General features: G+C 39.5%; 1 protein-coding gene across 1 annotated transcript in view; it reads left to right on the top strand.

Annotated features, from left to right (window-relative positions):
* The window catches only part of DGKK (diacylglycerol kinase kappa), a 109,300-nt gene that overhangs the window by 41,878 nt on the left and 41,103 nt on the right, over positions 1 to 26,319 (top strand). The window contains exons 2-7 of the mRNA XM_009197613.4: positions 5,173 to 5,283; positions 6,998 to 7,078; positions 9,016 to 9,120; positions 25,079 to 25,214; positions 25,666 to 25,772; positions 26,081 to 26,203. Coding sequence (XP_009195877.2) covers positions 5,173 to 5,283; positions 6,998 to 7,078; positions 9,016 to 9,120; positions 25,079 to 25,214; positions 25,666 to 25,772; positions 26,081 to 26,203 — 663 coding nt within the window. The remainder of the gene's footprint in view (positions 1 to 5,172; positions 5,284 to 6,997; positions 7,079 to 9,015; positions 9,121 to 25,078; positions 25,215 to 25,665; positions 25,773 to 26,080; positions 26,204 to 26,319) is intronic.

The following is a 26,319-nucleotide window of genomic DNA, read 5'->3' as shown; positions in this document are numbered from 1 at the left end:
CACGCCCGGCTAATTTTTTTCCATTTTTTATTTTTAGTAGAGACAGGGTTTCACTGTGTTAGCCAGGATGGTCTCGATCTCCTGACCTCGTGATCTGCCCGCCTCGGCCTCCCAAAGTGCTGGGATTACAGGCGTGAGCCACCGCGCCCGGCCTAGAATGCTTTTTAATTCTTAGCAATCTATGATCTTGTCATTCAGGATAAAGTTTGGCAGTGGGATGGGGTGGGGTCTGTGTTCACCCTGTTGTGTACATACTAATTAACCAGGCCCTCCCAGTTTTCTCCTCATGGGTAGAGGAAGCACAGAGTCCACTAGCATTTTGTAATTATGGGTACTTGAACAAAGTAAGGGAAACCAAGCCTCAGATTTACTTTCTGAAAGTCAGACGTGATACTGCATAGTTGTGGTGAGGAGGCAATGAGATAATATTATCTGCCAGAGGCCAGGGACCAGGAAGCACTATGTAGATCTTCTTAGGGGATAGGCAAGGTCTCTCCCTTCAACTGCCTCCCTTGGCAGGATGCATTTGCTTGTTACCTTGCTTCTTCCAATTTTTGCCTCAGGACCTTGTTCAGTTTAGTAGCCCCAAGTAGGTAAAGATTGTTTTGCATGCGCATATTTTATCGACTTGGGGCAATCAAACAGGGATTTTTAGCTTCTACCTGCTCAAACTGGCTTCCTGGGGCTGCCTATTGGTTTTGGGATTTTAACAAAATAAACAATGGTTTATTTAGAAACAGTAATTGGGTGAGTAGGGAAGTTTCCCTGAAGGAGGACAGAATTCAGAAGGGAAAGGACTACAGGCCCTTTATCTTTTCCAAGATCCAGGTTTGAGCATTTGTAGAAGTTCAGAGCTGATGGCATAGAGCCTCTGTTTAGAACTTAAGGAGTTCTTCTTGTGCACCCTGCGAAGGGAGGCATTGAAGGGAGAGCCCTTGCCTATCCCCTAAGAAGATTTGCATTCTAACTTAATTAACAAAAACTAGGTTTTAACTTCATTTTATTTTATTCAAAGCAATACAACTTCGTTTGGTTCCTTCCAACAATGCCCTCTTGGGTCTTTTAACTTGGTGAAGAGGTTTATCTCACTAAACAATTTTAGAACCACAGAGCTTACCTACTCCCTAGCCTTGACATTCTGTTCTTGTCATGGTTGACTGTGTCCTCCTGTTTCCAGTTTCCAGATGGTGATTTGGCTTTTGACAGAAACAAAGTAACTTGATAGGCAAAAGAAGGACAGTTTCCACAAGCTACCAACCCTGTTCTGGTGCCAAAGGATTATAAACTTTGTGTTGACAAGCCATAGTATCTATGAGAGTAATTCCAGACTTAATCTAAAATGTGTTCATAATAATAATAATAATTTATTATTGGAAAGTAGCTCCACAATCTCATCATCCACTTCAGAAATAAATCTTCCTCATCTCCACTGGTAGACATACATTGAAACTCTCCCCTTCTCATACCCTCAGACCTTAGGTATCAGGTATAAAAGAGATTACTTCATTTGTGCCATCTCTTTTTCCCTTAAAGAACTCAAACAACCACTCCCGGAAACAGCCAGGGTGTAGACAGAGCTTTTGTTGTATTTTTCAATGAATATTCTACATACTTATGCCCCTGCCATATCACATGGGTATATGTTTATGTTCCTTTAATAATTTTAACATTTTAGTCCCTTTAATTATTTTTTTATTACTATAGCTTTATACTAGGTTTTAAAACCTAAATAGGAGGTAGTTCCCTCTTAACTACTCTTCTTTTTCAGAATTCCCAGTCTGTTTTTGCTTGCTTATTAAAAAAAAAATAGACCATTTTTAGCAGTTTTAGGTATATAGAAAAATTGAGTGGAAAGTAAAGAATGTACCCATATACCCACCGCCTCCCAGTTTCCCCTATTACCTGCTTGGGGCTACTAAACTGAACAAGGTCCTGAGACTATTATTATTATTATTATTATTATTATTATCTTACATTAGTGCAGTGCATTTGTTACACTTGGTGAGCCAATATTGATGTTTTATTCTTAACTAAAATCCATTGTTTACATCAGGGTTCATTCTGGGTGTTGTGCATTCTGTGGGTTTTGACAAATGTATAATGACATGTAGCCACCATGACAGTATCATACAGAGTAGTATCACTGCCCTAAAAATCTCCTGTGCTCCACCTATTCATCTCTTCCCAACTGCCCTTGAGCTTCTGGCAACCACTGAGTTTTTTTCACTGTCCCTATAGTCTTGCCTTTTCCAGAATGTCGTGTAGTTGGATTGATACAATATGTAGCCTTTTTGGATTGACTTCTTTTACTTAGCAATATGCATTTAAAGTTCCTCCATGTCTTTCTGTGGCTTTACAGCACATTTATTTTTATTACTGGATAACATTCCATTGTTTGGATGTACCATAGTCTGTTTACCCATTCACCTATTGAAGGACATCTTGGTTGCTTCCAAGTTTTGGCAATTATGGATAAAACTGCTATAAACATTCATGTGCAGGTTTTTGTGTGGACATAACTGTTTAATGCATTTGGGTACATAGCAAAGATTTCAATTGCTAGATCACGTGGTAAAAGTACGTTTGATTTTGTAAGAAACCGCCAAACTCTTCCAAACTAGTTGTACCATTTTGCATTCCTACTAGCAATGAAGAAGAGTTCCTGTTGCTCCATATTCTTGCCAGCATTTGGTATCATGACTGTATTGGGGTTTAGCTATTCTAATCCACGTGTAGTGGTATTTAATTGTTGCTTTATGATGTATTAATAATTTTTAAAAGTTATTTTTCTAGTTGTTACTCTGGGGCTTATACATCTTATCAGAATCTATTTCAGATTTGTATTAATTTAGTTATGGAGAGATATAGAAAACTTATTCCTATATAGCTCTATTGTCTATAAGGGTCCCCTGAGTGGTAGAGCTTAATTGGGGTCCCCTGAGTTGAGGGTGGCTACTGGTTTGTTGGGAGTAGGCTCTGAATAACCAAGCAGGATGACTTGCTGAGGAAGGGGATGTGATCTACAGGCAGATAAAATAGGAACTTGAACAAAGATAGCATTTCTCCTTCTTGCTCATAGTAGTATCATTAAAGAGCTTATCAAATGCATAAGCTAAAATCTGAGTCCTCTTGGGCTATCATATTTACAAGTTATAAATTGAGAGATTTTAGTTTACTAGCCCACGACTTGCAATGCCTGAAAAATGGTTTTTTAAGGGTAAGTGCTTCTCAGAACAGGCCAAGAGAATGTAGTAGTGTAAATATCTGACAGTCAGAACTGCAAAACTTTAAACTGCAAGTGGAGGGAAGGAGAAAGTAGCCAACCAAAAACTGTAAAATGAGCTTGTACGGGGACATTATATATGACAAAATAAGAAGAGTAAAGGAAGCATTTAATAATTTTAACAGAGCAGAACAAGTTGGGAAAAGGGCAGAGATAATGGGTGTAGATTCAGTTGTACAGAATTGGAGTCGTTAAATTTTGGAATTTAAGTCTTTAGCAGAAAGAAGTAAATAGGACTGCCTAGGTAATACGAAGACTTAGTGTGGAGAAGTATATGGATAGAGGTGAGAGGGTTAGGATACAAAAAAACCAAATGCCATTATTGAGAATTGTACTTTAGGCCACCTGGCCAGAGAGAGGAAAGGAACAATATATTCTTAATGCTTACAGCAGTTGTTTTCTCTTGGATGACTCAATTTCAACAATTTAAATATAATTTCTTACTCTCTCTTTCTGCAACCTCCCTGCTTCCCACAAGATCTTATTGTTCTCTTTGTTCTGACTCCTCAGCACCATTCTTTTGCATCCCAAGGGTGTTACGATAACCTTGAAACTCCCATAAGCTATGAAGAGGGTTCAGGTAAATCATGACTGCTTATGAACTGACTTTTCAGTTGAGATACAGAGGCTCTGTCCACTAGTACTATCCAATTGTTTAGAAAATTGAAGAGTGTATAAATGTGTGTGTATGAGTACGTGTGTGTGTGTATGTGTATGTGTGTGTGTATTTGGGAGAACAGGAATGACAAATAATTATTTGGATCAGGATCCTAAACTCAAATTCCTGCTGGAGTCAGGCACCTCATCTGAAGGGGGCAGCTGGTACTCAGTTTCTGCAGATTGTTGCCATGTGAGAATATAAATTCAATGTTACCAGATGTTCTATTTTTTTTTTTTAAGGAACAGGAAACCTGAATTTTTATATGAAATCTTCTACCTTTTAAATATTACCAACTAATTTAAAACTTTGAAAAACACTAGGTAGGCCAAACAAAACACTTCTCCAGCCACCCAATGGTGAATGCTACTTTAGATGATAGATAGAATTCATGGTAGGGCCTTGATCTGGTGATTTTAAACTCAATCTGGCCCTTTGTCCATTAAGTATGAGTTTGATTCCAGCTTGGCGGGGTTGAGTACTTCTCCCAAATGGCAGTCTTGCATGTTGGTTTGTATCCTATAACTTAAGTGAGAACTTCCTCAATGATGAAAATAGTAAGTAGACTCTATGCTTGGTTAGGATCAGTCTGTTCAGCAGGTAACTGAAAAATCAGTAGTTAGACTATGGGATGTAACGAAAGTAATCAGAAGGTAGTTTTCTTGTGGTTCCTTTTTATGTGCTTGCTCCTTCATGAGATCATGAGTCTGCTGAAGACAAACCATGGTAAAGACTTTGGATTTGGCTCTAAAAGTGTTGAGAAGCTATTGGAGGCTTGCGAACAAGGAAGGAACACGATCCAACTTAATATTCTAAAAGGAACACTCTTAAAGAGCTGACAGGCGAGCCCTGTCTAGAGCTACAATCTGGAGACTTCCAGAAAATCTGCCTTTACAGCCTTTTCCTCTACCACGCGTTCTTTCCTAGGAATGGTGTTCTTGTGTGTTCATGTTCCTGCCCTCTACTGCAAATAGAGATATTCTTCATGGTTTTTGGGCCATGTAGCCTGATAAACGTGAAGCCTATATCATCCTGAATGAGTAATCCAAGGGTAACCAATGTCTCCTCTGATTGAACAAGCTTCACTGTGTTCTCACCTGGCCTTCAGGCCATTTCTCAGATATGTGACAAGATAGAGCCTTCTAGATATCTGCTCTTTCCATCTGAGAAAACAAGTGATATGACCTTGTGAATTGATCTAATTGCTCAACACCATGCTTCTATCTTTCAGAAAATATTGAAGGAAGGACCTATGCTGAAGAACTGTAACTCCTTCAAGAGATGGAAGCTTAGATATTTTCTGGTTCAAGGACAGAAGCTCTACTTTGCACACCATCCCGCGGTAATGTATAGCATATTGTCAACTAGATTAATGGGTGGGTGCCAGGAAACGTTTGTGCGGGAAGATGGACTAATAAGTAAAGATATGTCAGCAAACATTAGGGTGGAAGTTGAAGCCCTCTACGCTTTTTTTAACTTGCCCTTTTGAGTCAAATGGGGATACTTTTCTCTCCTTTCTCTTTTCTGTATCCCTTTCCTTTCGTATTTTTCCCAGCTAGCTTCTGCACCCAGAACCAACTATAATTTTGGGGATCCAGTGCAAAATGAAAATGCAGTGCCCTTTACTCAAAAAGCAGGGGGAAGTTGTATTAAAACTACTAACATATAACGCTTTATGTTTATACTAAAATATTAATATAAAGCAAAGACTTGTCATGGTGTTTTTACTTGCTAATGTAATTCTAAGTAAAGAAAAATAAAATTTTAAACAATTAGCATGAATTTCACTATTCATCTGAACACTATACAACATCAGTTTTAAATGCAAACGTAAGAGCATTTAATTAATATAAAGAATCACTAAAATTATACAATTTGTGTTTAGTAGCTCATACAAGTGTATGTATTTTGTTCTCAGCAGTATAAAAAACTGCACAAAACTAGCTCAACTGTTCATATTTTACTTCTCGATACTTGCACATTCCACCAACACTTTTCTAACTGAAAGTACTATGGATTACCTTATCTTTCCATTTCCTTCCATGTCATCATTTTTAGCAGAAATGGTTGGCTAACCCAGGGGTGTAACGAGCAAGGAAGAATACAATAGGGCTTCTTGGTTGTTCATATTTCTTAGAAACCATTGTCTTTTTTCTACGTCTGAAGCAAGTTCTGGTTCCAACAGAAAGTATGACCTCTCAGGGCTGTCAGCTCCCCTACTGCTTACTCAGTCATAGATGTAACACACTTATCTTGTACTTGCTTTGAGTCTTGCTAAACTCCCACTCTTCATGGGTCCACTAGAATTCTATGTTCATGGGCATCACAAATGCAAATGGAGTGACAAGACATGGGGTGGAAATGTATATTGCGCCTATCTACTCTGCTCATATGCATGATCTGTTGTCCCATTGGACTTCACTTACGAAACACATGCACAAAGACAAAATTATGAAGTAATTTTAAGATGACAACAGCAAAGCATTAAACTAAGTGTGGGGCCCTTCTGAACACGGGGCCCTGTGTGACTGCACAGTTTGTATACCGGTGAAACCGGCCTTGCTTGTATCCATGATACTGATTTCCTGCTGCTGGCTAGATGGTATCTACTATGGCCAATTAATAAGGAGACACAGACCTCAAACTGGATGGGACTAGCAACACTGCAAAGGCTGCCACCCAATAAAATAGGAGTTAATCACAATCTGTTTCTCTAGGACTCTAGTTAAACCACATCCCTTTATCTTTTCCAGCATAAGCCTTTATGTTTAAATAATTCTGAACTGACCAACTCAAGCCTTCCTATAATTCCACATAAATATCTGTAAAAAGTTTATTTTGATTTCATTTTTTTTGTTGCATGATATATTAACAAAAATCATGTTGCTAAATAAATGTTAGCCCTCAAGCCAAAGAAATGATTGGATCATGACTGCCACAAATGCCTGTCAGCAAGTCTGTGTGTGCGTGTGTGTGTGTGTGTGTATACCTTTTAATGTCTCTTTGCATCATTAACCAGACGGTTCCTTGTCCCTCTCTCTCTTATATCTTTCCAGTTTGCACACTTTGAAACGATTGATCTGTCTCAAGCCGCTGTGGCAGAAAGCAGCTGTAGAAACCTTTGCCACAGTTTTTGTGTAAGTAAGATTGGGAATGACTGAATGGGCAGGGGTAGGGGCTAGCTGGGAAGATAGCTTTCCATAACCACTTCTTACTTCTTTGAACTTCAGGTTTCCAAAGTTTCCTTTGATCCCAAAGTGTTATCATTCATGCAAACATTTTCTAGCAGCCCATTGATAGGGAAGAAAAAAGTGATGGTCTTTTTCCTTATTACCAGTATAAAGCTAAGCTGATTTCAAGGGGAAGGGAGTATGTGACTTATAAAAATCAGTCCTTCCAGTGAAGGTGATTTAGAAGCGTATCACTGGGAGTCTTTCAAGACACTGCTAATATGTTATAGAAAATGGCAGGATAATTGAGTTACATGACATCCTCTCCTCTGATGAAGTAGATAAGAGCCCTAATTCAAAGTGAAATCTACCCTATGTTGAGATTACTGATGAAAGTGCCTCAGAGAAAGCAGAGGATTTTCTAGGGAAGCATCTAGGGCTTGGTGTGACTGAAATGTCACATGGCTTTGGTCATTCAAGTGAATCCAGACCAGAAAACTCACTGAAAAATAGAAAGCTTGGTGGTCCAGGAATTCTCCTACCCACCTCCTTCCAGAACTGTCCTCTCCCAGCCTCAACGGTGGAATATGGAGACTGGAGTTCCTGTTTAGGCAGGTAGGGGATAGTACCGAACAGACTAAAGAGCTGCAGACCCAATATCCTGCTTCCATGGTTGGTTCATGTTCCATCCTCCCTTGAAAGGAGAGTGACTGGGTCTAAGAAGAAGACTTTGCTTTTGTTACTGTCTCATTACATCACCTTGACACAGGGTAAAGCTGAGGGCTCTGTTGACCAATCCCAAAAAGCTGAGCCTTTGGGTGATGAGCCTATAGGCTAATGTTTTTGGTCTCCATTTTACAAAGAAATAAATCATAAGGGCTAGGCTGCCCCTTAACCTAATTAAAACACAGAAGCAGTGAACATCAGCCCCACTCAAGAATGGGTTTGGACCAAAGGAGTGGCTGTTATCACAATCCCGACTAGCTCTTATTTCCATCTACCACGTGATTTCACTGTGCTACATGCAAAAGAAGAAACAAATTCCTTGTTGGTGTGGTGAGCTCTAGCTTCAAGACTTCGGGAGCTTATAGTAAAGGCAGTAGGGCAATGGAAGCAGTGACTGATGCTGTAGCTATCCATGATCCCTCCTGCCCTCTGGGAAAAGATCAAGTCCTGCTCATGGTCTATGTCTGCTAGACTCTCAGTGTGGCATTCTTATTATTCCTGCCTGGGTTCTTGTGCCAAGCAGGATTAAGAAAGACAACCGTAAAATTCTCTTCAGGTTGTCCCTAACCATAAGAAAGAAAGAAACTGGATTTTTAGACATCTCACTCTCCCACTAAACAGAAACAGGGACACCCTAATGAACCACATACAATTTTACCACTTCAAGTAGACAGAGTAGCAGTAAGCAAGTAGGGTTTTCAGGCAAACTAACTTGAGTAATAGATGGTACGTGGTTTAGTATTTAAATGAATGAATTCTGAAGCCAAAGAATCTGAATTTCAATTCTGGTTTAGTTTTTTACCTGCTGGGTGACCCTGGGCAAATCATTTAACTCTTTTTGTCTTGCTTTTCTGGGCTATGAAATGGGAAAAATAACAATGCCCATCTCACAGGGTTGTAATGAAGATTGAATGAAATCATATGCATAAAGTGCTTTAAAATAGTTCCTGGCACATAGTGAGTGGCGTTAAAATGTTAATTATTGCTATTAGCATTATTATTATTTTGGATGGGTATCTAAGGAGCTACCAGTGGCTCTGGGAACGTCTGTTTTATATTCAAGAAGTGCCTTATGTTGTGCTTGGTACAACTGTGTAGTTTCTTAGAGAGTTCACAGACTCTGTTTGAAGGCAAAGTTATGGAGTGAGAACCAGCTAATAATGTGACTTTTTGTTTAGGTTATCACACCACAACGAAAAATCACTCTGGCTGCACCCAACCGGAAAGACATGGAAGAATGGATTAACGTCATAAAAACCGTCCAACAGGGAGAAATTTATAAGGTAAGGAAACTAGTAGAGAAGCCACACAATTCTTAATAGGTAAATAATTAATTGCATTAGTTAAGCCACCTTTACAGCAGGGAAATAATGAGATGGAAGCCGAGACCACCTGGTTAGGAATTAAAGACAGAAAACCTCTTTAGAATTATTCATAAATAGGAGTAATTCACTTGGACTCAGACCTTTGTAAGTATGTGGTGCAGATACTTTTATATATATCCACTTAATATGTAGATGTAAATGTATGCCCAATGGATGAGTCACTCAAGATATGTGTGAGCAGCTAATGTAGATGCCCTTGGGTTAGGAAAACAGGAATCAGCAGTCTTAACTTGGGTCTGCTGAATGACAATAGTAACAGCTAAGGCAACTGAGACTCAGAAAGAGGTAGGAACCAGTCCAAGGTGGAATCACTATTCAGTAGTGAAACTAGGATTCCAATGCAGGCTATGTGACTCCAAAGCCTATGTCCTTGACCACTATACTCTTTGGCTTTCTGTTTTCTGTCTACTACAAAAGTAATGCAGAGGGAAGAGCAAGAAGTATCCTCTCCAAAGCTTAGCAGGGTTCTTTTTAACCTGGCAGTACCAAATATCTGGCCACTGCTCCCGGCAGTAACTGGTTCAATCAAACTTCAGGAGATACACTCTGCCTGCCCTTCTATACATCTACCACAGTTAGAATTTATGTAAGTTCCAAGAGGAGAGAGATCTGTGTCAGTTATTTACTTAGAGCAGTCTCTGGCACATAGTAAAGGCACAATAAATATCTTTTGAATGAATAAATGAATCTGCAGGAAATCTTGGAACCAGGATTTGGACAGAGAATGATACATGGTTCATCTTGAAGCAAAATTCTGCTGTAAAAGTCTTAGAGATAAAGGGGAAGGTGAATCCAGACTTTAAAATAACCTAATATTTAATGTCTTAAATAACTAGCAATGAGTAGATGATTGTTCTAGGCAATTTGAATGGAGCAGTATGTGAAGTGGTTTGGATAATGTGGTTTAGAAATAAAACTAATGCCATAGAGAAGAGCCATCCATCCCTACTCCCCGAGTACTTCTCAAGTTTTTGACCACTTAGTCTCATAACTATACATTCTGCTCCCTATAGCAATGATGGGGAACATGACAAGATGGCTGACTTGAGGCCTCTCCAATATCATTAAGGCCTCCCCCAGTCCCACATTATATATGCTTAAATTGAGAGATCCTTTGCTTAGCATTTGCTGGTGATCTTTATACGATTTAGCACTCAGAATTTTACCTCTTTGTTATTTTCTTCTTCCTTTCCTAATGGAGAAGCACATCCCCTTTTCGCCTCCTGCCCCGACCAATAAGGCCACTACAGTACAACATTAGAGGCAGTCATAAAAAGTTGTGAATTCCATGCTCCTTTCCTATCTTCATCCCTGTGGACCAATATCTTTCCTTCCTGTGACTTAACCTCTATTCAAACTGGAGGGTTTCTCATGAATCTTATAGCATTTTCAGTTTGGCATAAAAGGTCACATAGGATATTTTGAATTTTAATTATTGTTCTAGGAACACAAAAACTGCTAGAGAAATTCTGATGACTACTAGAGAATTGGTGCACCATCCCTGAATTCATTGAATTAAACACCTAGGTATTGATTACCCACCACAAACTAGAAAGGAAAAAAAAATCCCTGTTTACTCTCTTGGAAGAGTTGTATCAGGTTGTAATCACAACCTCTGTGGAGCTTCTCCAGGGACCTAAATCTATTAAGGAATACTTTTAGCTGATAGTGAAACGTCTCAGCACCAGCATCTTAGCAATTTGTCTTACTTGAGGCTTAAATAGTCAAATATGCTTTCTCCCATATGTGCCTTATCTCTAATGGTCCCTTCTATCTTCCGTCACCACCAATGCTTGACAAATAGGGCAAGGGAAGATTAATCATGGATTTAGTGGTCTATTAAAGTGGTGACAAAGTAATTGGATAATCTATTGGAAACTAGTCAGTACACATTAATAAGCCATCCCATACTAGTTACCCAATTCTGTTTCATGGAGAGTAGGAAAAAAAAAAGATGCAATACTTGCTCCCAGCCTCAATGAGCTTTGTAGGTAATACGGAGACACTATATACACAAAAGAAACAGTTAAAGGACAGTACCCAAGATAAATGACAGTTTTCAGAGATGTTACAAGGCAATGCATGATTGATTGCCAGATGAAGGAAACAGACAATAAAGTGGTATGGGAGTTCAGAGGAGGAAGAGATAAGTATGGGCTGGAGTCCTCTGGCTAGAGTTAACAGAGGAGAGATTTAAGACTGACCTTGAAAGATAGATTGTATTTTATTGGTGGCAGGGAATTAGGGGCAGTGGGAGGTCCTGGGCTATGGAACTGGTATAAGCAAAAGCTGAATAACAGGAAAACAGAACCATTTTGGAATACAGTGAAAGGGAGAATCCATTTCACCAGAAAAGTTTAGGAAATTGTGTCCAAGAAGTATGTCTTGAGAGGAAGATGGGGCCTGACTATGGAGATTTTTCAATGCCTGGATAAAGAGTGGGGAAGATTTGCAATGTATACAAAGTTAAGCTTAAGGATGGATTCAAAAGAGAAGAGAATTGATAAGAGGGATACTTTATAAATACAGGATGGATTAGACAAGGGAAAAACTGAAGGCCAGAAGTTCAGAGAAGAGGCTATGATTAATTATGGCGAGACAGTGTCAAGCCCCAAAATGAGGATAGAAAGGGAGGACAAGTGTGGATACTGAGTTAGGGGTGGGGGATAACCTAAATATAAGAAAGAGGCAAATGAAGTAGAAAAGTCACAGACAGATGAAAGGTGTGAGGCTGGGGAATTTAAAGAAAGAATAAAAGGAGAAAGTTAGAAATAAGGAGCTGCTTGGAAGACTAGATTAAAAAGTTTGCTCTTCCTAATGAATTGTCATGGAATCATTGACTGTGGAAACAGAAATAGACCTTAAAAGTTATCTGGACTCCAGATACTAGGTTCTAGAGTATCTGGAGATGTAAGTCATGTGGCCTTTATTTGAACTCTTCCAAAGGTAGGGGACTAAGTTTCTTACCAAAGAGTCCATCTAATGTTCCTAAAGCTCTAAAGTTTGGAAATTTTTTTCTGAAACTTTGGCCTAGTTGAAGAAAGAACTTTCTAACATTCACTGTAAGCTGCAGGAATGGCATCAGCTGGCTCTTGAGGTGGAGAACTCCCTATCATTGGAAGTAATACAAACAAACAAATTGAACAACTGCTTGTCAGATGTTGTACAGAAAACTGATTTTTTCAAGTGGGCAAACTAGATGAACTTCAAAATTCCTTTCAACTTGAAAAGCTTATGATTCTGAGATTTCATTTAGCAGATGAGAAAACTGAGCCTCAGAAAGTTTCATTTGCCTTGCCTAAAATCTTAAGTTGATTCTGGCAAAATTAATATCTTAATTCTTTTAATTTTTAATCCAAGTTCTCAGGAGGATATCGTAAATTCTGCCTAATTATCTTCTTTCTGTCCTTTAATTTCCACCCTTTGTGATTATGGGGCAGGAATACTAAGGTAGACAACTGAATTTTATAGATCAGCAAGTAAATTCAAAGTGGCAAAATGACTAGCTCATGCATAGTGTGTCCATGGCTAGTGGTTTGCTCAAGCTGAGCCCAGTTTGCCCTTGTCCCAACATAAGTATTAATAGCTCCCCTTTCACTGTGGAAAGTGGCCCAATGTGGGCAACATGGTCACCCTACCAATGGCCAACCTGGGAGGCCCTAACACTATTCTATAATTCCCCAAACTTTGATAGAACTGAGCAGTTGAGTTCACATTAAAGCACAAACCACTGACTTCGTTTTATCTAAACTCAACCTTTTATCATATAAGCCATCCCCAAAAAGGCTCCTTTATGGAATTATATCTGTAGCCAACTGTGCCTTGTGGGATATTTCACCTGATACTTTTACGTACTTTGCAAACACTTAATATTACTAAATCCTCACATTTGGAAAGTGCTTTAGAGTCAATACGGTTTCATTTAACTAATAGACAAATAATTAATATACATATCTGACTTCTGGATTATACTGAAAGGAATTCAGGAGGTGGGGAAAGTACCCTTAGCTGCCCTACATCAGTGATGTCTTAGTTCAGGCTGCTATAATAAAAATACCATAGACTAGGTGGCTTAAACAACAAACATTTATTTCTCACACTTCTGGAGGCTGTAGAGTCCAAGATCAAGGTGCTGGCAGGTTCAGTGTCTGGTGAGGGGCTGCTTCTTGGTTCATAGATGGGAGTCTTCTCGTTGTATCCTCATATGGCAGAAAAAGGAGCAAGAAAACTCTCTGGGGTCCCTTTTATAAGAGCGCTAATCTCATTCATGAGGGATCCATCACCTCCTATAATGTGTGGGGAGCATGCATTCAGTGCATTGCAATCTGCCCCTGCACACCTCCAAATTAATGGCCTTCTCACATGTAAAATACACTCATTTCACCTAAAAATTCCAAAAGTCTTAACTCATTCCAACATGAATTCTAAAGTCTAAAGTATCATCTAAATATCATTTACATCAGGTATGGGTGAGACAGCCTTGGACAAAATTTCTTTCCAGCTATGAACCTGTGATGTCAAACAAGTTATGTCCTTCCAAAATAGAAATGGTGAACTAGGCATGGGATAGACATTCTCATTCTAAAAGGGAGAAATAGGAAACAAGGAAGGAATGACAGGTCCCAGGCAAGTCCAAAACCTGGCAAGGCAAGCTCCATGAGATCTTAAAGTTGGAGAATAAAGATGGTCTCCAACTTACGATAGTTGGACTCACAACTTTTTGACTTTACAATGGTGCAAAAGCAATACCCATTTAGTAGAAACAGTACTTCAAAATTTTGAATTTTGATCTTTTCCTGAGGTAGTGATAGGCAGTACCATGCTGGGCAGCAGCCACAAGCCACAGTTCCCAGTGAGCCACTCAATCTTGAGGGTAAACAACCCATATCCTACAGTATACTGTGTTGCCAAAGTTTTGGGGGATATTGTACTTTGCGTTTTTGCATCCCATCATGTCTACAAAACATCCATTTTTGACTTAACAATATTTCAAACTTACTGGGTTCATCAGGATGTAACCCCATAGTAAACTGGGAGCATCTGTAATCCTCTAGCTCGATGCTCTGCCTTCCAGACCTATTCGGGTGGCAACATCACCCCCACAGATCAGCAGGGCAGTGCCAATGCTGTGGCTCTCTACAGTGACCCTATTCATGACATGATTCTCTGTTGGAACAGGGGCAAGCCCGCAGGGCTCTGCTGGACTGTTCCATCCCCACAGTTCTGCTGGGCATTGGTTCCACCCTTTGAAATTGAGGTGGAGACAGCCTTGCCACCTAGAACTGTGCACTTTGGGCCTGTGGTGGGAGTGGCAGCCCTACTGATCTCTGAATCACCTTTGGGATCATTCTTTACTTGTCTTGAAGAAGTTCGCATCCGAATAGTTCTACGGTCCAGTCCTGTAGGGTCTTCCTTTGTTTCGTCCCATTTTCTCAATTTCCTTTAGTCTCAGCTGACAGTGGTTCTGCTACTATAATCCCATCTCTATTCCTGGCTTTTGTAGAGATGGTTAATTAAGTCTGTGATTGACATCCACACTAATCTCCTTATCAATAGTGGGTCTTTCACACCTTTTCAAAGATATTTTCTCATTTTTTGTAACGTGGACAGACTGAGAATTTTCCAAAATCTCTAAATTCTATGGGTTTTTTGCTTAACAATTCCATCCTCAATTCATTTATCTCCTCTCACATTTTTTATTTTAATAACATTTTATTAACCAAATATATGCACAATATTATAATTTTAAGTATAATCAAAATAAAACTGGTTAATGAGCTATTTATTTATGTTTCATTTTTAAACATTATTAATATTAATTTTGATTGACAAATCATAATTACAGATTTATGGAGTAAAATGTGATGTTTTCATATATGTATACAAGGTGGCATGATTAAATCAAGCTAATTAACATATCCATCACCCCGATTACCTATCATTTTTTATGGTGAGATATTTGAAATTTACTCTCTTAATTATTTAAATATACTCTATATAATTCATTGTTATTGACCATAGTTACCCTGCTGCACAATAGATCGCAAAATTCATTCCTTCTGTCTATCTGAAACTTTGTATCCTTTGATCAACATCTCCGCATTCCCTCTTCCTCTCCCTCAACCACCATTCTATTCTCTACTTCTATGAGTTCAACTTTATCAGACTCCATATATAAATGAGATCACGCAGTATTTGTTTTTCTGTGCTAGCTTATTTCACTTAGTGTAATGCCCTCCAGATTCACCCATGTTGTCACCAATGATAGAATTCCCCTCTTCGTTAATGCTGAATAGCATTCCATTGTGTATATATGCCACATTTTATTTATTCATTCATTTGTTGATGGACACTTAAGCTGTTTCCATATCTTGACTATTGTGAATAATGCTGCAATGAACTTGGGAGTGCAAATATCCCTTTGACATATTGATTTCAGTTTCTTTCCACATATACCCAGAAATGGAACTACTGGATCATATGGTTGTTCTATTTTTAGGTTTTCTGAGGAACCCCTATACTATTTTCCATAATGGCTATATTACTTTACACTCCTACAAGCAATGCTTAAGAGTTCCCTATTCTCCACATCCTCTCCAACACTTATTATCTTTCATCTTTTTTTTGTTAAAAAGCCATTCTAACAGGTGTGGTGTGATATCTCAATGTGATTTTAATTTTTCACTTCCTTAATGATTAGTCATATTGAGCATTTTTTCATGTACCTATTGGCCATTTGTATATCTTCTTTCGAGAAATATCTGTTCAGGTCCCTTGCCATTTTTAATTGGGTTGTTTTCTTGCTATTGAGTTGTTACAGTTCCTTATATATTTTGGATATTATCCCCTTATCAGATGTATGGTTTACAAATATTTTCTTCCACTCTCTGGGTTGTCTTTTCACTTTGTTAATTATTTCCTTTCCTGTATAGAAGCTTTTTAGTTTGATGTAATCTCATTTGTCCAGTTTTGCATTTGCTGCCTGTGCTTTGGGGGTCAAAGCCAAAACATCCTTGCCCAGACCAATGTTGGGGAGCTTTTGCCCTCGTGTTATCACAGTAGTTCTACAGTTTCAGATCTTACATTTAAGTCTTTAACCCATTTTGAATTGATTTTTTAATACGGTATAAGGCAGCAGTCTCCAAACTTTTTGGCACCAGGGATTAGTTTCCATGGAAGACAATTTTTCCATGGACTGTGATTGGGGGTTGGTAGGAGGACTTCGGGATGAAACTGTTCCACCTCAGATCATCGGGCATTAGTTAGATTCTCATAAGGAGTGTGTAATCTAGAGCCCTCACATGTGCAATTCACAATAGGGTTCGCACTCCTATGAGAATCTAATGCCACTGCTCATCTGACAGGAAGCAGAGCTCAGGCAGTAATGCTCACTCGCCCACTGGTCACTTCCTACTATGCAGCCTGGTTCCTAATAGGCCATGGACTGGTACCCATCTGTGGTTCAGGGGTTCAGGACCCCTCATATAAGGGTCTAATTTTGTTCTCCTGTATGTGGCTATCCAGCCAACACCATTTATTGAAAAGACTGTCCTTTCTCCATTTTGTGTTCCTGGCAACTTTGTAAAAAGCTGTCAACTTTTGTCAGTTGACTGTAAATGCATGGATTTATTTCTGGGTTTCCCACCCTGTTTCATTTGCCAATGTGTCTGTTTTTATGCCAGTACCATGCTGTTTTATTTATAATCACTTTACATATGTTTTGAAATCAGCAAGTGTGATACTTCCAGCTTTGTTCTTTTTGCTCAAGATTGTTATGGCTATTCAGGGTCTTTTGTGGTTCCATACAAATTTAAGGATTTTTTTCCATTTGTGTGAAAAATTACATTGGATGATCTTAGAGGAAAGGTGTTCAAAAATGTCATAGAAATTTTGATAGGGATTGCATTGAATCTCTAGATTGCTTTGGGTAGTATGAATATTTTTTACAAAATTAATTCTTCCAGTCCATGAACACAGCATATTTTTCCATTTATTTGTTTTTTCTTCCATTTTTTAATTGATCTTTTAAAGTTTTCAGTATGCAGGTCTTTTACTTCCTTGATTAAATTTACGCCTAAGTATTTTTTTGTTGTTGTTGCTATTGTAAGTGGGATTGTTTTCTTAATTTCCTTTTCACATAGTTCATTATTGGTACAGGTTGAGCATTGCAAATTTCAAAATCCCAAACCCAAAATGCTCCAAAATCCAAAATGTTTTTAGCACCAAGATGATGCTTAAAAGAAATGCTCACTGGGGCATTTCAGATGTCAGATTTTTGGATTTGGGGTGCTCAACAAGAAAGTATAATGCAAATACTTCAAAATCCAAAAGAATCTGAAATCTGAAACACTTTTTGGTACCAAGCATTTTGGATAAGAGAGACTCAACCTGTATATAAAATGCTACTGATTTTTGTATGTTGACTTTATATCCTGCAACTTTACTGAATTTGTTTATCAATTCTAACAGTTTTTTGGTGGAGTCTTTAGGTTTTTAAAAAAGTACATAAGGTCATGTCATCAGCAACTAGAGGCAATTTCACTTGTTTCTTTCCTATTAGCATATCTTTTATTTATTTCTCCTGCCTAATTGCTCTGGTCTTTACATGTAATAATTATCAGAATTATCAGAATTTGAAAAGAAGTGATGAGAGTGGGCATCCTTGTCCCTGATTTTAGAGGAAAAGCTTTCAACATTTTACTATTTAGAATGATACTAGCTATCAGTTTGTCATGTGACCTTTATTATGCTGAGGTGCATTCCCTCTATACCTAATCTGTTGGGAGGTTTTTTTCTTTTTTAAATCCTGAAAGGGTCTTGAATTTTGTCAAATGCTTTTTCTGCATCACTGAGATTATCATGTGATTTTAATTCTTCATTTGTTGATATGGTGAATCACATTTATTGATTTATGTATGTTGCATCATCTTTTTAGCTCAGGAATAAATCCCACTTGATCATGGTAAATGATTCTTTCAATGTATTCTTAAATTCAGTTTGCTAATATTTTATTGAGGATTTTTGCATCTGTGTTTGTCAGGGATGTTAGCCTGTAGTTTTCTCTTTTTGTTGTGTCCTTGTCTGGCTTTGTTGTCAATGAGCATCAGAATTATTGGATCACCTCCCTGACACTACGGTTGGATGGGGCCAGGTGTTCTGGGTAATTGCTGGCCTAACAGTTATCCCTTGGCCTGGGGAAGAGTTAGAGCACCCAGGTTGTCTGAAGAAGCTAGCTAGGAATTCAAGCCCAGAAGACCCGTGGACCATGTTTCCTGCAGCATGGTGCTATTGGCTAGCTCCTCTGATGTGGTACTTCCATTGGCAGGAACACAGAGCAGCCACTAAGATCTATACATTGATTACTGTGAGCCCCACCCCATTTTTTGCTTCTAACTGACCCCAGGTGACCTAGCCCTGCTGGTACTACCAATGTTTCCCATGGGACAAGACAGGAGTGGATTGCCTGTGAAGGGTTCCAAAATGTGAGGAAGTTGAATATCTGCCTTCAACTCTCTTTTCCCACTTAGAAACCATAACTTCAGGGAAATTCTCTGTGGCACTGCACCAGCTTGAGGGGGAAGTGGCACAGTAAAAGAGAACCATTCCTCTTACCATTTGACCCTGGCTTTTCTCAGTTCTGTGGTCCAAGGGGGGAGCCTCAGCCTCACTCCCAAGTTCTGGGATATTCACAATGGTATTCTGGCCTGTGGATAGTTGCCATATGGATTTCTGTAGTGCAGGGAGAGAAGCTGGAGAACTCCTATTCCACCATCTTGCTGATGTCACTCTCTATCTTACATTTTACTATAAGCAGTCAGGAGGAACCAAATATCCTCAGCTAAATATTGAATTTCATCATCCACAAGTTCTACTTTCCATCAAACACTAGCATACAAACACAATTCAGTCAAGTTCTTTGCCACTTTATAACAACAATCACTTTTTCTTTATTGTCCAGTAACATGTTCTTGGCCGGTCCATATTTTTACCAAAATTCTGTTCATGATTACTGAGGTATACTCTAAGAAGATAGAAGCTTTCTCTACAGTTCTCCTTTTCCCTTTCTGAGCTCTCACCAAAATCTCCTTTAAAATTCTATTCAGAACAATCTAGGCTTTCTTGGCATGTACCTCAAAACTCTTCTAGCCTCTACCCATTACCCAGTTTCAAAGTTGTTTCTATATTTTTAAGTATTTGTTATAGCAGTACTCCTCACTTCTCAGTACCAATTCCTGTCTTGGTCAGTTTGGGCTGCTATAAAAAATTCCACAGACCAGGTGACTTCAAATAGCAAACATTATTTCTTACAATTCTGGAAGCCAGAGAGTCCAAGATCAACCCACTGGCAGACTCAGTGTCTGGTGAAGACCCACTTCCTGGTTCATAGACAATTGTCTTCTTGTGTCTTCATATGGTGGAAAGAGGAGTGAGGTGGGTTTCTGGGGCCTCTTTTATAAGGGTGCTAATCTGATTCATGAAGATGCCAATCTCATGACCTAATCACCTCCCAAAGGCCCCATCTCCTAATACCATCACCTTGAGGGTTAGGATTTCAACATATGATATGAAGGGGGTACACAAGCATTCAGTCCATTGCAAATGAAGAATCTGATCGGAGCAATGGACTGCATGAATGTATTCACCTAAGTATTTTAGAGAGGGTAAAAATCAAACACAAAAACCCAAGAACCACACACTGAAAACTTTAAAGAAGACTCTTTCTTTAGCATTTAGAGATCCGTGGTTTGTGTATATGCCACAGTTTTAAATCTGTCTTCAAAGTGGATTTTTAATCTGTGTCAACAAGTAAGAAGACCTATAATGACATACTGTATTAGTTTCCTAAGGCTGCTGTAACAAATTACTGCAAATTTTGTAGCTGAAAGCAACAGAAATTTATTTTCTCAGAGTCCTAGAGCCTAGAAGTCTGAAATCAACACGTCAACAGGGCCACGATCTCTCTGTAAGATTTAGGGGAGCTTTTTTTTTTTTTTTTTTTTTTTGGTGTCTTCCTAGCTTCTGGTGGTTGCTGGTAATTCTTGGTGTTCTTTAGTTTTCTGCCACATCACTCCAATCTCTGCCTTTGTCATCACCTAGTATTCTCCCCTGTGCCTGTTCCCTCTGTATCTTCACATGGTGTTCTCCTCTCTGTATGTATCTATGTTCAAATTTCTCTTTTTATAAAGATAGTAGTCATTGGATTGAGGCCACCATAATATAGTATGATCTCATCTTAAATTTGTTGTATCCTCAAAGACCCTACTTCCATATAGAATCACAGTCACAGATAGTGGACATTAGGACTTGAACATATCCCTTGGGGGGACACAATTCAATCCACAAGATTCACCCCCTATTCCCCCCAAGTTCATGTCCTTCTAATGTGCAAAATACATTCACTGTCATCTCAACATCCTCAAAAGCCGTAGCACATTCCAGCATTAAATCTAAGTCCAAAATATCATTTTGTAAATAATCTAAATCAGGTATGAGTGAGACTCTGTGTATGGTCCATCCTGGGCAATATTCCTCTCCGTCTGTGGACCTGTGAAACCAAGAAAGCAAGCTATATGCTTCCAAAATACAATGTTGGGGCAGGCATAGGACAGATACTCCCATTTTGAAAGGGATAAAATGGAAGGAATAAAATGGTTGCAGGTCTAAAAAAATTGGCAACTCAGCAGGGCAAATTCCATCAGGTTTTCCAGGCCTGAGAATAATTCTCTGTGGCTAGGTGTTCTGTTCTCTGACCCTACCCACTTAGCTCACTGGAGTGTCAATCCCCCCACAATCCCCTGCATAACCAAGGAGGTAGCCCCACCTTCTGGAACCCAGGAGACAACTCCACCCTCTGGAACCGAGGAGACAGTGCCCCTGCCCCTTGGGCCCACATGCTTTGGGCCTATAATGGCAATAGCAGCGTCTCTGGCCTCTGAGCCTCTCTCGGCAACCTTGCTGGCCTCTGAGCTACCCCTGGAAGTCATTCTTCCATTTTCTTGAAGGATAACACATGTTCACAGCTGAGTCGCTTTATCAGTGTGTTTCATGCCTATAAAGTCTGACAACCTTCCTTCCTTTTATCCCATATCTGTCCCCTTCAGTCCAAGTTCAGTCCAATCTGACAGTGTTCTGCTGAAATGGTTAATCAGAGCCAGGTGTCCCACATCTCATCTCTCCAGCAAAAGTTTGTCCAGACACACCCTTGGTGTTCTCTGCAGGGCACACTTTCTTGTGTTTTGCAATATGGATAAGCTGAGAATTTTCTAAATCTTCTAGTTCTGGTGACTTTTTGCTTGATAGTTCTGTTATGGACTCCATTGTGTGCCCTCCACCCGAATTAACATGTTGATGCCCTAACCCCTAATGTGACTTTGGAGATAGGACATTTAGGAGGCAAATAAGGTTAAATGTGGCCATAGGGTGGAGACCTAATCCGATAGGATTGGTGGCCTTATAATAAGAGGAAAAGAAATAGATATTCTCTCTCTCTTTCTCTCTCTCTCTTTCTTCTCTCTCTCTCTTTCCCTACATGCACACATTGAGGAAAAACCACAAGAGTACACAGTGAGAAGGTGGCCTTCTACAAGCCAGAAAGGAAGCCCTCACCAAAAACTGAACTGATTGATACCTTGATCTTGGACTTTCCAGCTGTAAACTGTGAGAAAATAGATTTCTGTTTTTAAGCCATTCAGTCTATGGTATTTTTTTATGACAGCCTGAGTAGACTAACACAATTTCTTTCCTCAATGCATCACTTCCCTGTCACATACTACTATAAACAGCAAAGAGAAACCAAGATGCGCCTCTTATACTTTGCTTGGAAATCTCCTCAGTCAAATATTCAAGTTTATTGCTCATAAAGTCTACTTTCCACCCAACAGTAGGACAAAATCAGTCATGTTCTCTGCTACCTTATAAAAGTATTACCTTTCCTTTAGTTTCCAATACATTCCACATATTCACATAAGGCCTCACCAGAAACACCTTTAATGTTCATATTTTTAGAAACACTTGGTTCAAGGCAATCTAGGCTTTTTCTAGCATGTGTCTCAAAATTCTTCTAGGCTTTACCCATTACCCAGTTCCAAAGCCACTTGCACATTTTTAGGTATTTGTTACAGCAGCACCCCACTTCCCAGTACCAAAATCTGTATTAGTTTCCTAGGGCTGCCATAATAAAATAACTACAAACTGGATGACTTAAAACCAACAGTAATTTACTGTCTCACAGTTTTAGAGTCTAGAAGTCCCAAATTAAGGTATCTGCAGAGCCATGCTTTCTCCAGTGACCCTAGGGGAGGATCCTTCTTTGCCTCCTCCTAGCTTCTGGTGATAGCAGGCAAACTTTGGCATTTTTTGGCTTGCAGATGCATCACTCCAATCTCTGCCTTCATTGTCACCTGGTGTTCTCCCCTGTGTCTGTGTGCTCTGTATCTTCACAAGGTGTTCTCCTCTTTGTGTGTGTGTGTCTGTGTCCAAATTCCTCTTTTTTTATAAGGATACCAGTCATTGGATTAGGGCCCATTCTAATCCAATATGGCCTCATCTTAACTTGATTATATCTGTTAAACCTCTATTTCCAAGTAAGGTCACATTCATAGGTGCCAAGGGTTAGGACTTGAACACATTTCTGAGGGGACACAGTTCAATCACCACACATACTCATCCAGGGTGGGAAGCATCAACATTTCCTTACAGAATAGGATGTACACAAGGAATATGAATTCCATTACCTCAATTGCTGAACCTAAGCAATGTCCATTTTACATATTCCTATGTATTCTGTAGGCAATTCGGACCATGAAATTAATATTATACCCAGGCAGAGCTCTGAATTTCTTCCACGCAGTACTGTGAAAGCTTGCACATTCTAGAAGAGCTCACTTGTCACTCTAGACAGGAATGATTTTAGAATTTGTTTCCTCCAGTAGACTATAAATTCCTTGATGGAAACAGCTACGGTTTATTCATCTCTGCATCTCCAGTGCCTACCATGGTAGATGATACATAATAGATTCTTAGTAATTGTTGGAGGAGAGGAGACTGGGAGGAAAAAAAAAGAAGATGCTTGTAGAATTACAATCTAGTGACTTGGGGAGTAGAAAGGTTCTAGGAGCTCAAAGTGCCAAAGCCAAGAGTATGTCACTTCCTCAGGACTCTCCATCTTCTATTCTAATCACCCTAGAGCTTTCCAGTGCCTTAATATACAATAAACATTACAATCACAAAGCAATCCCAGAACATGTGAGCCTTTAGTTCATCAAAATAGCTTTCCCTTCCAGAAGGTTCCAGGTCAAATCAACAGTAGCTTAGCACATAACCAGCATGCCAGAAGTGGGAAGGAGTGATCAGAGAGGGCTATGTGTAGGCTATGTCTTGGATAACTAATTCCTGTAAATTGATCAAGAATGAATACTTAATGTGCTAGAGCCCTCAATAGCTTTCTCTCTCTCTCTCTCTCTCTCTCTGTCTCCCCACTGTCAACTGATGTCAGGAAGAAAATATAGTTCTTTTTAAAGTCTTGTCATGCCTTTATACACCCAACTCATTATAATGTCAAGAATGAAAAGCTCTTTGTACGCCTATGTCTAAACTTCAGGGGAAGGCAGAGAAGGAGAAAATCAGACATTAACAGGAATTAGTGAAAAGGTGTAAGAGTCCTTGGAGTTTTTTGGTTTTTTTTTTTTGTTTTTTTTTTGGTGCTCACCCTTCCCTTCTTTCAATCTCAGAACTGTTGCTGGTATACCCTGTGCCTTCCCTACAGTCATGAAAGTCAGACTGTGATATACAAATGCAGCATTTAACAAAAAATGTTAAGGCATGTTAACAAAAAATGTCAAACTCAGTACCATGAAAGAGGACACCAAAAAGGATGCCACTCCATGTGGGCAGGGGTTGTGTCTTGTTCACTATATCTCAAATGCTTTGAAAAGTGCCGAACACAAAGTATTTACTCAGTAAATATTTGTTTAATGGATTATTGAATGAATTAAGCTGATTAATCAGGAAACTGCTATAGGCAGTCAGAGCGTGGTATTCCTAAAAGAATACTCAAGGGATTCCTAAAAGAATCCCCTGAGATGAAACTGTTGTCCAGGTAAAGCAATGCTCTGTTCACCTGGCAGCCAGGAAGGGAAGTGTATACCTCCAGAAGGTAGTTAAAGCCTTATAGAATATTCCTTAGCCCAGAGTCAGAGCCTTATCTCCTGTCTTTATTCCCTGGCTAGAACATTTGGATATCACTGAATTTCCAACTTAATGCCTCCTTTTGCTTACTACTTAAAGAGAACCAAGGCCAAGGCTAACAGAACACATTTTTGCTTGAACTAAGCCAATAGAGTGAATGGCCAAGCAATATAAAGATCATTACTCCTGGCCAGGCACGGTGGCTTGCGCTTGTAATCCCAGCACTTTGGGAGGCCGAGGCAGGCGGATCATGAGGTCAAGAGATGGAGACCATCCTGGCCAATATGGTGAAACCCTGTCTCTACCAAAAATACAAAAATTAGCTGGGCGTGGTGGTGCACGCCTGTAGTCCCAGCTACTCGGGAGGCTGAGGCAGGAGAATCACTTGAATCCAGGAGGCAGAAGTTGCAGTGAGCCACTGCACTTCAGCTTCTATTCCAGGATCTGCCCCTCTATTATTTTTCTTTTTGAAAATGACTGGCAAAACAAACAAAAACACACAAAAAAAATCCCAGGTCCCAGGTATTGGCTCCAGCTTTCAGTCTTCCTCTTCACACGCTCTGACACCTATACAGTAGGCCATTTTAGACTTAGCAGCAGATTTTCAGGCCCTCTTTAATCCGTCTCTGTGATTCATCCTCCATTCTCTCTTCTCTTTTGTTTATTTTAGATACCTGCAGCAGAAAATAACCCTTTTCTTGTTGGAATGCACTATTGGTACTCCAGCTACAGCCACCGGACTCAGCACTGCAATGTTTGTCGAGAGAGCATTCCTGCCTTATCCAGAGATGCCATCATCTGTGAAGGTACCTTTCTGATTCCTTTAGGAAGTGAAGCTCAGTGGGTAGATATAGGGATGAAGGAACTCATGTGGCTTTAGTATCATTAACTCACATTAGGTCACTGACTCTGGTGTGAGGTTAACCCTGACTGAGGAAAGAAAAAGGGAGGAAACTAGCATGAGGGGGATGAAAATAGAGGGATGAGTATGGGGGAATAGGACTATATTATCACAAGTGTTAAAAAGACAGAAATCACCTCATTCTTACCATCAATTTTCATTCAAGCTAGACAGTAAAAAGATTAGCCAGTAAGAATAAAAAGGAACTGGATTCTATTGGAAATAGGTTTTTGGAGGTACGTTAGAACTATATAGAATGCATCTGTGTTCTAACTTTCACAGCAGCTTAGGGAAGGGAATTAGAGTCCTCACTGTTACCAGATTCACACCCATCTTTTTTCTTCTTCTTCTCACAGTGTGCAAAGTGAAATCTCACAGATTATGTGCTTTGAGAGCAAGCAAAGACTGCAAGTGGAATACATTGTCTATCACTGATGACCTCCTCCTGCCTGCAGATGAAGTAGTAAGTACCAGCCATGTCTTCCCACAGTCTGCCTCTCCCATCTCCCCTTCAACCAGGATACACAGGGGAAGGAAGACTTCTTCCTAACTCCAGATAAGCAAAGTCCCAGGCTCACAATCCAACTTATCTGGAAGAATGAACCTCCCTCTTGTCATTGTTCACTAGCATTGGAGTAGGGAGGGCAGGACTATGAAGAGCCTGGGTCATTTACCTAATGTCCTCCATGGAGTAGTACAATTATTCCAATTGGCCCTTCCTCCCCTTATATCTCTAACTTCTACCTCCTGTGTCTTTTTACCTTTCTGCAGAACATGCCCCATCAGTGGGTAGAAGGAAACATGCCTGTTAGCTCTCAGTGTGCAGTATGTCATGAGAGCTGTGGCAGTTATCAGAGACTTCAAGACTTCCGCTGCCTGTGGTGTAATTCTACGGTAAGACTCTTCTCATCTTCTTGATATTTAGAGAACTTAACTCCTGGCGAAGGGGTGGATTAGAGCTCGACCATGTATACACATAGATAGAAACCTAAGAATCCCTTATCTCAAAA

Source organism: Papio anubis, chromosome X (assembly GCF_008728515.1).
Source record: "Papio anubis isolate 15944 chromosome X, Panubis1.0, whole genome shotgun sequence".
Classification (NCBI taxonomy): Eukaryota; Metazoa; Chordata; class Mammalia; order Primates; family Cercopithecidae; genus Papio; species Papio anubis.
Note: the sequence above shows the minus strand (reverse complement) of the source record. Positions and strands in the feature narration are given on the sequence as shown.